Here is a 16,130-nt window from a genome sequence, read left to right as displayed (position 1 = left end):
GTCTGTGATAGTACCATAGATCATCTTCCTGGACAGCAAGGCTCTGTTGAGCCTCTCTAGTAGAGTGTCTGTTTTAGGAGATTTTTGTTCTCTGGCATCTCATCTTTCTACTAAGAACTGCCTCATGCTTGCAGAGGAAGTGAGAAGCAAAATCAAATTCATATTTCAGCCTGTTATTATTTACCTTTTGCTGCACCTTGCAAATAATGCCATGAAATTACAGTTTTATCCTTTATTGAGTGCATAAATATAATACACATGCTCGCCTCCTCTGAGTATAGAGGCCTCTGTGACCTCATGACCTATCTTTCAGTTTGGAATATGATAACTTCAACTTCTGAAACCAGCGGATGTCTAGTTTAGGGTACCTTGATTGGCTTCAGTTGTGTTTCATTTTACAACTTATTCCAGGTATGAGTTGGTAACTTTGTGGTTTTGCCTACCTGCCTTTCATGTGAGAATAATCCAGTTTTGTTGCAGGTTTTGAGAGAATTCATCTTTTTTTTGCTTTAAAAACACACATGCAGTAAAATCTAATGAGATGACAAAATTTATTGGCCATTATAAAAAACTTCTGATGTATTCTGTTTTTAACTCCAGGGTGTTGCAATGGCTATTAAAACAAGTGCTCCTTATAACATTTTCTGATCGTTTCTCAAGACATCTGCCTTGCAAAGTCCGGTCTTCAGAGCTCTAGAAATCAAAAGATGTCTCATGAAAAACTATAGTATCTAGTTAAAAGTGAGAATTGCAGTTCAACAAGTTGAGGTAACTTGAGGAAAAAACAATTATTTAAATTAACAGATCCCTCTTGCACTTGGTTTATAGATTGTTTCTTTGGTTTAAGAAGCATCTCTTTGGCAGGATCACCAGGAAAATAAAAAAGCAAGTCTTTGTCATATGCTCTAACCAGTATTGTACCACCAAATTTATTTCAGCAGTTATAAAGATAATTTTACCACTCAGTCTTTGTGGAATTAAAGTGCTTGTCAGAGCATTTTTTAATTAGTCCTACACGGATCAGTACATTGGAGCTGAATTTTAGGTATATTTCTAATAAAGGCAGGATTGTTAGGGCTCATCATACTAATCATGAGACTGGCCTTGGGACTTATCCTTTTGTTGGGTTTTAACAATTCAGGCTGAAATTTAACAAAGTAGGCATCTAAAACTGAAGGGGGAGAAAAGAGGGAAAGGAAAAAATGAGGAAGGAAAGAAGGAATCTGTTTGTGTGTATTTAAAACTCTATATGTACTTCAGAGAGCAGGCTAGGACTTCATTTATGAAGAAGAAAAAACTATTGATCTTTTGCTTCTAGAGCAGTGTTTCCCAGTTGGCAAGATGGTGGCCTTTGAGTAGCAAAGTCATCAAGATTCTTTTGTCTTTAAAAAAAAATCTCCCCAGTGTTGGCTAAGCTGATACGCAGCGGAATAACTGTGGTTTGTAAGTACTCACAAGGGACCTCCTTGGCTTTAGAAGAGAAAATCTCAGAAGTTCTCCTTGTGTCTGCCCATGTTTGAAGTGCTCCCAGCTTTGGCTGCTGAGCAGTGTGCTCAGGCGCCAGCCCCCCTTCCCAGCTGAGCAGGCAAAGCCCAGGCAGCACAGGGAGGCCAGACCTCTTCAGCAGCTGGTGCCAGTCACAGGGACACAGAAATCAGTCATGTTAGCAGGGTCTGTCACAGAGCTGTGGATTTCAGCTGCATACTCTATGTATCAGAAAAATCACAGCATTTCCTCCAGTGCATCCCTTGTCCTGTGCTTCCTCTCAGGATGTTTGCATGTTCTGCTATCAAAAGTGTGTGATATTTCCCACCTGAAAAAATATGGAAGAGAAATTGCTGAAGTGGATAATTTTGAATATGTTACTGTTGAACTGATCTAATTTAAATTGACTGCAACTTATTTTAGTGTAGCTGTTCAAAACGGAATACTAATTTACAAATAGTGGAGTAATACACAGCTTAAATGTTCAGTTACATGATTTTTTTTGGTGTTCTTCATAGTTCATTTTTCTAATGAACTATGCAAGCTGTAAAACCTGAAATCATATTGTGAGCAATAGAGAAGTTGGAATTCACATGAATAACATGAAATAGTATCTCAATTTTTCCTCTAAAGGTTAAATATTTGTGATGCCATTTATTCCATCACATCCCTGTCTGCTCCTTGAGCTAGCTGGTTAGAGGTGTGCACACCTCACATCCCTGCCTGAGGCTCTGGCTCCTGTGGTTACACAGGCAGTCAGGGTCAGCTAAGGTACACCTGTGTTCTGGCTTGACTTGCAGTTACTGAAGTCTCAATTAAATCTAAATGGGGTCCATCTGCTTTCTGAACTACAGTGCCTACTTAGAGTAAGGGGGAGCGAGGCTCGTATCATCACTTTTGGTCAAATATCCAAGATGCTTGAGCATTTTTATACATAAATTTTCTCAAGTTCAGTCATCACCAGTTAGACTTGAATTTGTTTGGAACTGAAAATTTGGGTTAGTTATAAATCATCAAAGAACCCCAATGTAATCACTCTTTGTGCAAAGAAATCACTGTAGATAACTTCTGTGCATGTAAAAATAACATGGGCTAATTGAAATAAAATCTTAGGAGTTGGGCAGTTAGTGTTTGAATTGCTGCTTGTGCTGCTGACTTGACTCACAGCTTCCTTCAGCCTGCAGGGGTTAGCAGGTCTGGGAATTGAGCATCCTCCAGTGCCTGTTGGGAGCTCATTTTTTTCTGGTCCTTGGTAGACAAGTTGTTCTTAAACTGGGACATGGCAGGTGTGCAAGGGAATAATGGGAGAGCTCATGCAACATGAGACTGTTTCACTTCCCACTGCCCACACAAACTTTTTTCCCCCCAGGTTTCCTTCCCTTTTCTCCTGTTCTTTCCTGAGCTGTTCTGCAGGTCTGGTCTGTCTTGTGCACTGTTTCCAAACACAAGCAGTGACCTCCTGCTTCTTGTGTCCATTCCTGTCAAGGGTTTTAGTGCATGGGAACCACACCCTCTTGTACTGTGTCCATCCTTTCTTCTGTTTACTCTTTTGTTTCTTACACATTGTTATTTGTTAAGCCTTTGGCTTAGCTACTTGTGTTTACCCTGTTTCAAGCAAGGTTACAAGTAGCTAACCTTTTTCTTGTAGCCATTGTTAGGAGTTTCTTATGCCTTGCTCTGAGTGTACTTTACTATTAATAACTAAAATATTTCTTAATATGGAGTTTTAAACTGAACAAGGTAAACACAAAACTGAGAAGTCCCTATGGTGCAAGTCATGAGCCAGCACATGATAACATAATATTTTTGATATATTATATCAAACTATATTGATATATATAGAATATTGAAATATTCAATATTCCATATAAAATATTGAAATATTTTAATAATTTAGAATGCTGAATTATTTCACCAGATATAGGTACTATGACTCTTAATATTTCATTGGGCTTTGTTTCTTGTATGATCCTCACTCTTTCCACCATTACTTTAGTACCAGGTACAGAAGAACTTGAGGTGAAAGTATTTGCTGTTATTAGTTATTATTATTTGGTTAGTGCTCATATCTAAATCAGAGTGCTTGTTGTGCTAAGCACTCTGCAAACATCTTTGAAGAGACAGTCTCTTCTCCAAAGAGTGGAGCAGATTAATACTTTAGTTGTTTCACCTTACTACTTAATGCTGCCTTTTTTGCACTTTGCTTATATTTATCTAAGGGATATCTATGCCACTTGTTCCTCTCTGTAGTAATAGAAGTGATAATGAGGTAGCCAGTTTTTATTTGGATTAAATGCAACTTTCTAAAGCATAAAAAAAAACCCCACAAAAAAGCAGAGTATCATCAGATTGAATAAAGATGTTGAAAGACTTGTGTTCAGTGAGACCCTGCTGGGACCTTGTCTAAAAAAAGGAATGTTTCCTGCTTTTAAAAGGTTTGGTTAGAATCTGGAGTTAATTATAACTTTCCCACATGTATGTTAGGATTGAGATTGCTGTGTTTTCAGTTCTACAAGTGTGCTAGATTATTATTTAAAATTTCTGAGCTGATGTTGTCTGTCCAAACACTGGAAGGGTCTTCTCTGACACCTGTAAGGTGCATCTGATGAAGTAAGCATATTGGAAATACTTTTTTTGTTGCCTTGGACAGCAGTTTCTCATCTTTACTAAAAGAGGTCTCTAGTAAAGACCTTATGACTTGCAGTCATAGCATGTCTGGAACACAGCAATATCAGTTGCAAGACATAACAACTCTCTTTGTTAATTGGTCTTTTGTTACTGCTCATTAGTGCAGTGCTTGTACTTCTCTCTACTTGTTCTCCCTCACCTTAGCCCACAGGGGTCTAGATTGTGGATTTTGCTGGTTGTTTTTTAATCAGTGTCTATCTGCAGAAACTTGTTAGTCAAGAACCTGTCTGACAGAAAGTTGTCATTTCTTTCATCGGGATACCTATAGAAATGTTTGCTGTAAATCATGTAACATTCTTCCAGTCTTCTCTTATCAAGTCTTTATGCCTTTTTAATGCATTCCTTTTATCTTACCAAGCTGTTCATTTTGGCTTACTCATGTTGTGTTCTGCTATCCTTTTTGATTCTTAGATTTTTCCAGGATGAAATGCATTTTTGCTTTACAAGGCTTTCTCAAATGTACCTTCTCTACTAGTTTATTCCAGTCTGTAATAGCAGGGGCTTAAGTCTGTACTCCGTGAAAGCTTTGAGATAGTACCTTTTATAAATACTGCAGTGAACTAGACTATTTCACTTTAAAGCTTTGATTGCTTGATGGTAGGTTTCAGCTTTGAACCCTCTTCTCTCTATTTAATGATCTGCTTGGGTTGATGGACTGGTGCTGGAGCTGTCTGTGGTCCCTGCTCTGGGTGTCACACAGGCTGCAGAGTGGAATGCTTTCCCAGAACAGGCATGTGCATGGAAGGCTACTTAAAAAAGAAGATTTTTAGGCTTTGCCACTTTGTTGGTATTTATTCTCCAGCATTCAGTGATGTGTTTGCTTGGGCAAGAATTTGCAGTGAGTTTCTAGAATGCCTGTTTTATTTTCTGCTACATGAATCTGTGCTTTTTTACAGCTGCCTTGCAGGAACTCCTCCTGTCAGATTAGCATGGTCTAGTGGTCTGCATCCAGGCTAGGAAAAGAGCCTTTAATCCCTCATCTGATGTTGAGCACATTGATCCTCTCCTCTTCAGGATGCTATGAATGACTGTGAATGTATGTCCTTGTTGACTGCCATTATCCTTCTCCAGAGAAATTCCCCTCTCCATTCAAGACACCCTGATGTATGGATGTGAAAATCCTGTTTCTGTATTGATGTCCAAACTCACTCTCTCCTTCCTGGTCTTTTTGTCACCATTTGCCCTGAGAGGTTCCTCAGGAAGTGGAGATAGTCTTGGCAGCAGAAATTTTCACATAGCCCTACCAGTAAGGGCCTCAGTGTCCCTCACCAGTAACTTGTCTCCCTGGCATTCTAACCTGAGTATTTTCCCCAAAGGATTAGTTCACTGCCTTAGATTCCCCCTTGGTGAAGCTAGGATGATGTTCTCTTCACAGGATTAGGTGAGGATTAGCTAGTGTTTATCAGCAACTTGCAGATAAAAGAAGTGCTTTGTTTACATGTATATCTTTTAGAATGCATGGTCTTGATCACTTGGTAGTGCTCAACTCTGCATTAGAGGAACATCTGATGTAGAATACTGTTATGCAATAATTGATACAGATAATTAATAACATGTGCGTGGATATTTAGAAGTGAATACCGCTTCTTGAAAACTGAAGCATTTTACAATTTGAAAATATTCTGTCCTGTTCTATTATTATTATTATTATTATTATTATTATTATTATTATTATTATTATTATTATTGCTACCTTTAAAATGTTTTGTATTAGTGTTGACACATAGGATTTTTGTGGACATTGTGGAAATACCAACAATATTTCTGGCCTAATGACTGTAAGTACTTCTAAAGGTAGAAGGAAAACTTTTGAAAGGTCTTTCAAAAGTTATCTTCTTATAAAGACAGACAATGTCTGCTGTTACCTTTCAACACCAAATATCCCTTGTTCATGAATTATAGTAGCTGGAAGCTGAAATTCAGAGTGTTTCTTCTGCATCTTTTATAATTTCTGGGGGAAAAAAGGGTTTGCACCAACTGGAATCAGCTAAAAGTCTTGTTGAAAATACATCTTGTTCTTCCCTAGCCATATTGGTTCTGTGGGGCTTTCTTGGTAACATGAACAGATATGACTCAGAGAGAGAACAACTATGTTGTGTAGGAAGTTAAAAAAAGGTTTTTACCATTTTGTTTTGGCCAACACCAGTCAAGCTGCAATGCCTGCCTTTTTTATTTTGTTTCTTTTGCTTCTTGACAGCCAGTGGAACTGGAGCTGGTATCCTGAATTGATCTTAAGAATCCATGAGAAATCCAAGAGAGAACAAACAAGATGTTCTCAACACTATGTGATATTTTTAAGTGTTGTAATTCCTAGTTTTCATAGCATCAAACTGCAGATTGCTAATATGGATTGTTTTATATTGCAATAGGCCAGATTAGATGGGTATTGCATTAAAATATTATTTGAATTGGGCCAAATTTAGATAATTTGGCTTTTGGAGACCTTTCTTACATGGAAAACCTCTGATCAGGAAGAAAATGTCGTAGAAACTTGTTCTCAAAGTAAAATACAGGTTGAAAAGCATGCAGCAAGAGGGGGGATGTGGGAGTACATGATAAAATTCCACCTTCTTGGAGCCCATCTAATTACCTTCTCTATTCTCATTAAGTAGACAGCACCCTCGTTTCCTGTTCCCTGGGCTTCTGATACTCTTGAGGGTTCTCCTCATCTCTTCCTCCCCCCTTATGTTTTCAAAATTACCACAGTCTATTCCCCTTGGAGAAAATTTTGTATTACTTGACTACAAATTTGTTCTTTCATTCAACCAGCTTCTTTCAGAAAACATTCCTGTGATAATATCCATGAGAAATTTTTGTCCATGACATCTTTGTTTTGAAATTTTATTGCATTTCTTTCAAGTTCCTTCTGGAAGGAGCCAGTCCTTATGTGTTTGTGAAAGGCCATTTATATACGCCCCAGGCATTAAGTAGCCAGGCACAGTCTGTATGCAATAACATATCTGTAACCTTTCAGAAACCTTATCTTTAACATATTAGCTTATCTTTTGCTCTAATTTCTCTTGGGTTTTATCCTCTATTGTAGCCACTTTTCCACATTTCTTAGTTTACAGGAGTAAAATTAAAAATATCATCTGCTAGACTAACATGGAAGTATTTCTTAATGTATGAAGGAGAAGTTACATTTTGTATCATACACTTGAAATGGTGTATTGAAGGAGAAAAGATTGTATTGGTAGAGGTGTAAATGTAATGTAAGAGACTGAGCTTCAGACCACTAAAATGACTTAGAATATTTTCAATCAACTTCAGTAGGAGTAGGAGCTAATCCAAAATTTATTTTGACTAAGAAGATAGAATTTTATTCACCAGCTGCTTGGACAGCATCTTAATGTGTGCTGTACAGTAATATTTGATGTTCTGATGTCCATTCTGATTGTGATTCTTCTTTCCAGATGTTCTGGGAACATGAAATTGATGTGGTTGCCGTTTAGATAAGATGTTTGCTCAGTGCTTTTTTTACAAACTGCTGCCTTTCTACAGGCAGTGGAACAGAATCTCTGTCCCTGGGAAATGCTCTGCAGAATTAACAGTGCTTGAAGTCTTGGGAAATACTCAGTGTCCCTTGCTGCCCTCTCTCTTCCTGTATCTTCTCCTCCTCAGTACATGCTCTCCTCAGTTTTAGCTTCCAAAGATGAAAATCTTTCCCCGATAATGTCTCGTGGGTATTACAGCCTTGCTTAAACTGCAGGCTCTGTTGGTCATGTCAGGTTGTATTTCAGTCATTTTCCCAGAAAATGCCCCGAGGAGCTCCATACGGCTTATTGGAAATGGTTTCCTATTCGTGTTTGTTACTACTGCCGTGGGATTGTTTAAGCATACAAAAATTTGTTTGTTTTATTTTTAAAATCATCCTTTTGCACCGCTCTGACAGATTTGCTGTAGAAAATCGATGCTAAAATCTGGTTCCGTGAGTGATTAGGCTGTGTTCCTTCCTCTGCCGCCCCAGCCCGCTCCGATCCCGGCAGGCAGAGGCAGAGCAGGCTGGAGCTGCCGCTCGGCCGGCATCGGGAGCCCCTGCAGTGTGGGATCCGTGCTGGGCTGGATCAGGAGCCGCTGCAGTGTGGGATCCGTGCTGGGCCGGGCCAGGAGCCGCTCCGGTGTGGGATCCGTGCTGGGCTGGGCCAGGAGCCGCTCCGGTGTGGGATCCGTGCTGGGCCGGGCCAGGAGCCGCTCCGGTGTGGGATCCGTGCTGGGCCGGGCCAGGAGCCGCTCCGGTGTGGGATCCGTGCTGGGCTGGGCCAGGAGCCGCTCCGGTGTGGGATCCGTGCTGGGCCGGGCCAGGAGCCGCTCCGGTGTGGGATCCGTGCTGGGCTGGGCCAGGAGCCGCTCCGGTGTGGGATCCGTGCTGGGCTGGATCAGGAGCCTCTCCAGCGTGTGCCATCCATGCTGGGCTGGATCAGGAGTGGCTCCAGCGTGTGCCATCCATGCGGTGCTGGATCAGGAGCCTCTCCAGCGTGTGCCATCCATGCTGTGCTGGATCAGGAGCCTCTCCAGCGTGTGCCATCCATGCTGGGCTGGATCAGGAGCCTCTCCAGCGTGTGCCATCCATGCTGTGCTGGATCAGGAGCCTCTCCAGCGTGTGCCATCCATGCTGTGCTGGATCAGGAGCCTCTCCAGCGTGTGCTGTCCATGCGGTGCTGTCTGGCTGCCGTTCGCACCCGCCCACCGCTCTCGCCGCCGCGCTCGGGCCCATGCGCCTTTTCAGGGGCTGAGAGGAGATGTCAATGAGAGGGGCGGGCGGGTTCGCCGAGCTGCCGGAGCAATTGATTCTTGTCTGCCTCTCCGAGCAGTCTGTCTGCGCAGCAGCACACGAGACGCTTTTGCACGCTTTTTTTTTACCCCGCTAATGCCCTAGTCAGCAGCTTGCAAAGGAAGAATAGTATTTAAAAAAAGAAATAATAGCAGTCCTCTGTGAGCCGCAGTGAGTGCATGGACCAGAGCTAAATTTGGAAAGCTAAAGCTTATTCCATGCAATATTATTAGAATTATTTGGGTTTCCAAAGGCACGCTCACATACACACATGCATGTGTTGCTGACCAGCTTTTCCACGTGACTCGGCTAGATCCAAATGCAGTTATTTATAGATGGAAGGAGCAGTGATGACATTATCTTACAGCACTCCAGCCCTGGAATTATGGCACTTGTGTGCAGGGAGAGGTGGCCAGGTGTCCTCTGTGAGAATTTAGGCAGGCTGCTCTTCTGCAAATGTCCAGAAGAAGAGGTGGTCACAAATAACCCTTTCCCTCTCCCCCAATTCTTTTTAATTTTCAGACAGAGAAACGAAAGCTATTGAAAAATCAGTCTGGGCTGTGATTTCTACTGGCTTCTTCCCTAGATGCTTGTAAAAAGCAATTAGCCACATTCATTTTTACACCTCTCCCCTCTTCCGTAGACAACTTCTTTCTACCTATGTAAAATGATAAACATGCCCCTGAAGACAAGGAAACGGCAATTTCTAATCTGTCTAAAACTAATGTTCGTCGATAGGCTTTTAAATACAAGTCTCTTGCTGCAGCCCTCCGTGCGCTTGTAGCTCGGCTAATTGCACTGAGGCTGCTCCGTGGCACTCGAGCCCCGGCGTGGGGCAGCGCCTGTGCGGGGGGGGAGCAGCTGCCGGCTCCCGCCTCTGCAGAGCGCCCGAGCCTTGCGCTTCCTGTGGCCAGGGAAAAACCAAATACATGGCTGGGGAAAAGATTTTTAAGTAAGAGAGACGAGGAAAAAAAAGGATTTAAAAAAAAAAAAGGACGAATACTAAAAGAACCCGCTGTCGGGTTCACAGGGTGGTCACACAAAGAAATGCTTCAGCACAGCTGGGAGTGTGCAGGCTGCAGCAGAGCATGGGCGCAGACAGCAGAAGATGGGGCTGCCTCAAGGCAGTAGTGCTGCTGAACACTTTGTATTGTGAAACTACAACTAAAATAATCTGAAGATGGGGGTAGGGTTGTTTAGATGTTTCTTATTTTATGCCAGCTTGGGTTTTCTCTGTGGTCCTAATTGTAACAGAGCATAGATGATTTTCTACTTTTGCTTTATTGGTAATAAATGAAATAAACATAGTGTATGTGGAGTCTTTAGGGGTATCAGAATGCCTTAGCAAGAGCATCCATGGCTCACAAAGTCTGCTCCTGTAATATTACTATGTTTCAGGTGGGAAACGTTCAGTAGCCCAGAAGACACAGCTATAGGAAATGGAACTTTAAGGGTACAGAAGCCCTCCTCTTGCTGAGATTAGTTACCAAGTTCCCAGTGCAGTTTGAGAACAATTATTTGGTATTTGACTTTGGTATATTAATTGAATGTTAATTAATTAGGCAGTTCTCAAGAAAAGGTGATTAGTACCAGAGGAGTAGAGCAGGTTGCTAGTAAAGGAAGATGACAAGTTTTGTGGGGTTGGTAGGACTCAGAGGGAAAAAGGAGAAGTAATGACTCTGTTAGAAAACTACCTCATCAACTGGGCAGTGAGATGGGAAGCGCTGCTGCCTTGAAACTGCAGTGCATGCACACATCTGTCTGCCCTGTATTGTTTGAGCAGAAATCAGTTAAGCTAAAAACTGCTCTAGGCTCAGTTTCTGTTTCATGCTGTCCTTAACTGTTTTCACATTCAGCACTTAGAGAGTGGAAGGATAGGGTTAGGGTACTTCTAGCTTAGTTCTGTTCAACTACAAAGTTTGGATAGTATGAAAAATGGTCCTGTAACCCCCAACTTTGAAAGCAAGCAGTTTTGTTCCTTCAGCACTTATCAAGAAGTTGGCAAAGTTTGTATTACACTAGCCATACAAAAATTAAAAAAGAAATAATCTGAGGACACCTGATAAAACATTCTTTTCCTGTAAAAATATAAAATAATGTAAAGTTAAAACAAAAAGCAAGACGGCAGAACCAAAAAGCCTAAAGTTCCTAAAATAGCTTTTGGTTCTTCTGAGTTCTGGCTGTGCAGTGTTAACTTTGGAAACACGTTTCTGCTATAAATTTTGGTTGTGTGGTTTTTTGTAATTTTTTTCCTCTCCTTGAAAGCCTCTCCAGATGTTTTACAGTTGTTGTTTGAAAATGTTCCATGGCAGGCACAGAGACTGCGGGCACAGAGCAGTAACCCCTTGATGTGGTGGTTGTGGTTTTTCCTTGCAAAGAGAGGAAGGTGTGGGATCCCCTCTGTTCTGGGACTCTGTTCTGTCACAAATGGTGTGACCTTCAGCACATCACCTGCTCTCAGTTTCTTTCATCTTTAAAACTTAGCCAGTAAGCCATGTAGCTGCATGGCCACTTCAGCAGTCTCTACAGGAGCTCCCCACACTAGCTAAGATGTCTTTTTGGGATAATTGTGAATACAAGCCAGGTTTAAATACTTTCCCAATGCAGACTGATTGAATTTCCTCTGTTCACAAACACAGATTTCATTTGATTCTAGAAGACTTCAAAAATTCATCTGTGCTTTTAGCTGAAGAATCCATTCTCCCTAGATCTGTATCTGACCCTTCTTCTGCATCTCCATTTATGGAAATTCCTCACCTTACCCCTTAGGGTATTTTAAAGCATTATAATGCTCCTGATATCTAACCTGTGTCTTTTTTATCTCTATATTATTGGTGTTTCTTCTGTGGATACACTTAATGCTTTCTTACTCAGAAAATCAGAACACTGCTGTCAGTCTTCCCTCTTGTAAAAAAAAAAAAAAGTTCAAACCAAACCCACCAAAAGCCCTAATCCATGTAATCATTTCTTGCAGAGTATTTTGATAGGTTTTTTCTAATAATTCTGATTACTTTTCTTCCCCTTCAGTGGCTGTGCATTATAGTGGGGTAGAGAGAAAGAACTGTGCATTTCCCAAGCTTGAGTCCCACTCATGCAGTCAAGGAGGCTGGCTGGGTGTGCTTTGGCAGCACAGCACAGCTACTTCCTTCACTGGCCCTCTGAGCAATCTGGTAATGCTCATTTCTATTAGTGACTATTGGTTTAATAGTTTGGTAAGCGTTACGTTTCCTGCCATGTTGTGTTGTGTTCAGCTAGACTTAATTTCCCTTGTTTATTTATGAGAATGTCATGTTAAGCAGCACTAAACCTGACTGAAATCAAACTAGTCTATGCTCAAGATCTGTTGTCTGCTAGCATAAAGAAAATACAGAGGTAAGGCATGATTTGTTTCTGAAAAGTCAATTTTGGTACTCATTTTTTTTCTTTCCTCTTGGTTCTTTTGAATAATTTGGGTTAGGAAGCTGCACCTCCAGTTCTGCAGTTATTCCTTTCTTTTGTTTAATGGTAGACACCAGATTTTCCCTCTTCCAGACTTGCATCGTTGTGGTGATTGTGCATGGCTCCCTTGTGTTCCAGCTCTTGTTAAATTCATCTGTTGGGTTTTTTTCCTAGCACTTTCAGATGTCAGTAGTGGTATTAGCTCAGGAGTTGTTTACAATAGTAATTGGAGGGCTGAGGATGGATTAAATGAAACTGAGCCTCTCACCTGTAGGTCACTGCTTTATCTGTAGACAAAGATGGGTTCAAGTGTGTCAGTCTCATTTTTCAGATGTCTGGATTATGTATGAAATCTGTTGATGACTAGCTCTGGCATTACAAAACAAAAGCGCGCAGCAGTAATGAAAGATGCTGTTGTTTGAAGTCTAAGCAGTGAAACCAACAGTTGGATGAGTAAGAAAACAAGCAGTCTAATGCTATTGGAGTGCATTTCCTTGAAAAGCCTTATCCAAGATTCACTTGCTGGTAGCCTTTCACCAGTGTTGTCTTCTCTTTATATAATGGGCTGTATTTTCAGATGTAGCAGCTTGGGCAGAGCTAAGCCTCAATGAGATGCTTACGTATTTTATCTGGATCTGTACAGAGTGTTTTGTGCTTGCCAAATTGAGCCATTGTTGCTATGTTTTGTAATGTATTACTTCAAAGTTAATGTAGTGAATCTGGTAAGATCCTCTGCCAAGTTTTGGCAAGTGTAGAAGGAAATTAGGGAATCCCAGTTCCACTGAAGGCATGGGGTGAGGATAGCAGAATTCAAATCTGTGTCTTCAGCATGAACTATTCCAGTTGGCAAAAGCCTTTGGGGAAGCCTACATATATATGTGTCTTGAGAGGTAATTGTGAGGAATTGAAGATATGCCAAGGCAAGCTGGACCCATATTCAAGACCAGATTTTGTACATGGTGTCAGTCTCATGCAGCAGTCCTAAAAGCACATGCTGAATAATTCTCAGGTTTGCAGTTAGGATTTTATTGAATAAAACCTCTGTTAATTAATGTGATACTACATTCAGTTTAATTAGGTGTTCCCTTCATTATCTATTTTCTTACAAACCTGCATGATTTTTTGTTTTTTAATTGTAATACATAATTGCATTGTAGATCCTACTGGGGCAAAGCTGTATATTTCTGCAGGACACAGCTGTAGCTATAGTAATGAAGGAGGCATTCTTGATAAAAGGCACTACTTAGATATTAGGGTTAGAAATGTGTACCATGCCCTGTTCCACAGTGTTGAATTGTGGCTGTCAACTTTGTGTTCCTGTTGTCATTAGCAGGGCAGTTCATGCCTCCTGAATGAGGATCTGAGCCAGCTGCCCCCTTGCTCTGCTGGGGAATTCAGTTCCATGCAGTTTGCTGTGCAGTTTGCTGGGATTGAGGACTTTTTAAATCTGTGTGCCTTTGGAGGGGGCTCTCCTCCCTACAGGGGGCAGGTTTGTGTTGGCACTTTTTAGATAAAATCAGTCAATTTAATCCAACTTACTTGGACTTCTCAGCTAACATCACTGATTTTGCCTGATGGAGAAGAGCAGCTACAATGCTCAGGTGTCCAGAAAAGCAGCCAGCTGGGTGCAAGCCTCCCGGGATGAGGTGGCTGCAAGCCCCTGGGATAAGCACTGGCTCTGTGCCGTGGGCTGCTGTGTGCGAAGTGGGCATCTGCTGGCAGCAGGACAGACAGGCCTGGGAGGAGGGATGGATGCCCTGGGAACTGCTTTGAGTCCATGCTGAACAGCCAGACTGCTGAGAAATTAGTTCTTTTGCTTTGTAATTGGCTTTGTGTATACTCCTTTTGTGCTGTCAGTGTTGAGGCAGACACCGAGCAGAAGCTGGTGTAATGACAGGGTAGGGCTCCTCTGTCACGGGGTTAGGCCACGGAGCAGTACCTTGAGAGAACTGCAGAGGAGGGACAAACACAAATCTCTGCTAATGGACTGTCACATCCTGGGGTTGTGGCCTTGCTTTGCTGCCCTGACCGACAGGTGAGCCAGCCACTGCCATGCTCTGCTGGGGTATGCAGGGAGGAGAGCTGCAGGAAAATCAATCCTTGAAATAGTTTGACATGAGCAGTTTCTCCCTCTCTCCATTTCCTAGCTCTTTAAAAGCAAAATGGCTTTTAAAACACATGGAAGACATCTGATTTTCAGTTTCACAAAATTGCAAGGATTCCATCCTTTTAATGCAATTGACCTTATTTTTCTAATGCTGTCAGCACATTCAGCTTTAGGTAGCTAACATTTTCAGTGTATATTTCCAAACATGATATAGTCTCCATTTTTCTATGTAGAAAGAATAACTCCTCTAAATAAACAAGACAATAGTTATTTCCACTCTTCTCATTCTCTTCTCATTGCTGCTTCCCTTTCCTCCCCACTAAATACCTCACTGGATGCTTTATAAAAACTATATTTAGATTGCAGTCTGTAGAGGACAGAGCAGAAAGCACTCAGTAGCTCTTTATTCTACTTATCTGGAATTCTCCATGTAAAAAAATACAGACTTGTTTCTAAAAGCAATATAAAATTAATGGATATGATTGGTGAAAAAGGATGTATTTTCTTACTTACGCTGTAAATATCTCTTCAGCCAAATGCATTTCTTCTGAGACATGAAAGCAATCTAGTGAGATGGTGCTGAACAGATAGTTCTCCAAATCAAACTCCTCCTTTTTTCCTAATATTTTCATTGCAGCGAATAAGAAATACGGATCTGCCAGTCTGCCTATTGAACTATCTACTGCAGCTTAACTGCAGCAAGGAAGCAGTAATCCTATTGTGCTCTTCCAGCAGTCTCCCGGGAAGCAAAAGGCATTGAAATTACTGAGCTGTTGTCCTATCCCCTCCTCACCTGTCTTTGTGGCTGTAAATATAGTGTCTGCCTGTAAATAACAGTTTGCTGCACCTTTAAGCATGTTCCCTAACAAGAGGCAGCGATTTACTGAGGTGATAAGCTGTAACTAATACTAGGGTATCATAATGGGTAAATAGATTAGCACTGTGCTTCTCTGTATTTTGCTTTCTAGGGAGCTGCAGCTCCTGCACTCGAGGTGCTTACTGTGGCACTTTGCAGTGCCAGAGATTGCAGCTCCCAGGGCCGGGCTGGGTGCAGCTGGGGAGATGCAGCAGTGCCTCTCTGGGGTAGCATTGACTGCACACCCTGGTTTCTTTACTTTTTCTGGTCCCTGGCCCAAAAAGGGTTGTCATGGGCTGTACCAATCTTCTGTGCTATGGCTATAAAATTATGTTTGACCTGCATCATCAGCATCCATCATGTAATATTTACAGGTATGCCAGCATCATTTGTTTTCAAGAAGTATTAAGTGGGGCAAGCAACCTGGGCATGATCTGTGGCTTCATCCTGCTCAAGCTCCTTGATTTTCCTAATGGAAGGGGCCCCAGCACTTACAAAGCAGTTGTGCTGCTGCTGCTGGGTGATGGGCAGTCGTGGCTGTGAGGGATGGAAAGGTGCCCCAGAGCAAGCAGTGGGGGCCTTTCTCTCTGTACTGCCTGGCAGGTTTTCGGCACAAAAGGGCCCTTACAGGAAAGGAGCAGTACCAGGGGATGTGGCCGGTCCTAATAATTGTGTCGCAAATCTTGTGATATTTGGCATGTTCTTAAAGACTTGGCTCCTAGAGGCAGGGGATTAAATAACAATTGCTTCCTTTCTCTTTCAAGCAAGGCTTAGCTCTGTGGTTG

General features: G+C 41.8%; 2 protein-coding genes across 11 annotated transcripts in view; one reads left to right on the top strand and one right to left on the bottom strand.

Moving 5' to 3' along the window:
- The window catches only part of ZMIZ1 (zinc finger MIZ-type containing 1), a 338,284-nt gene that overhangs the window by 266,292 nt on the left and 55,862 nt on the right, over positions 1-16,130 (top strand). The gene's annotated exons all lie outside the window — the stretch shown is intronic.
- LOC139595517 (BUD13 homolog) lies at positions 7,179-15,153 on the bottom strand. Its single transcript, XM_071438782.1, has 2 exons — positions 15,003-15,153; positions 7,179-9,394 (listed from the first exon to the last, which is right to left on the bottom strand). Exon 2 carries the CDS (start codon positions 8,614-8,616, stop codon positions 8,110-8,112), a length of 507 nt encoding a protein of 168 aa, XP_071294883.1. The 5' UTR covers positions 8,617-9,394; positions 15,003-15,153; the 3' UTR covers positions 7,179-8,109.

Source organism: Agelaius tricolor, unplaced genomic scaffold (genome assembly GCF_023055355.1).
Source record: "Agelaius tricolor isolate 1412-34295 unplaced genomic scaffold, bAgeTri1.0.p SCAF_13, whole genome shotgun sequence".
NCBI lineage: Eukaryota > Metazoa > Chordata > Aves > Passeriformes > Icteridae > Agelaius > Agelaius tricolor.
The sequence above is the reverse complement of the archived record's forward strand: the minus strand, read 5'-3'. Positions and strand labels throughout refer to the sequence as shown.

Bases quoted from the DNA above. Each gene is read 5' to 3' on its own strand.
- LOC139595517 (XM_071438782.1), bottom strand. From the start codon at position 8,616: ATGGCACACGCTGGAGCCACTCCTGATCCAGCCCAGCATGGATGGCAC.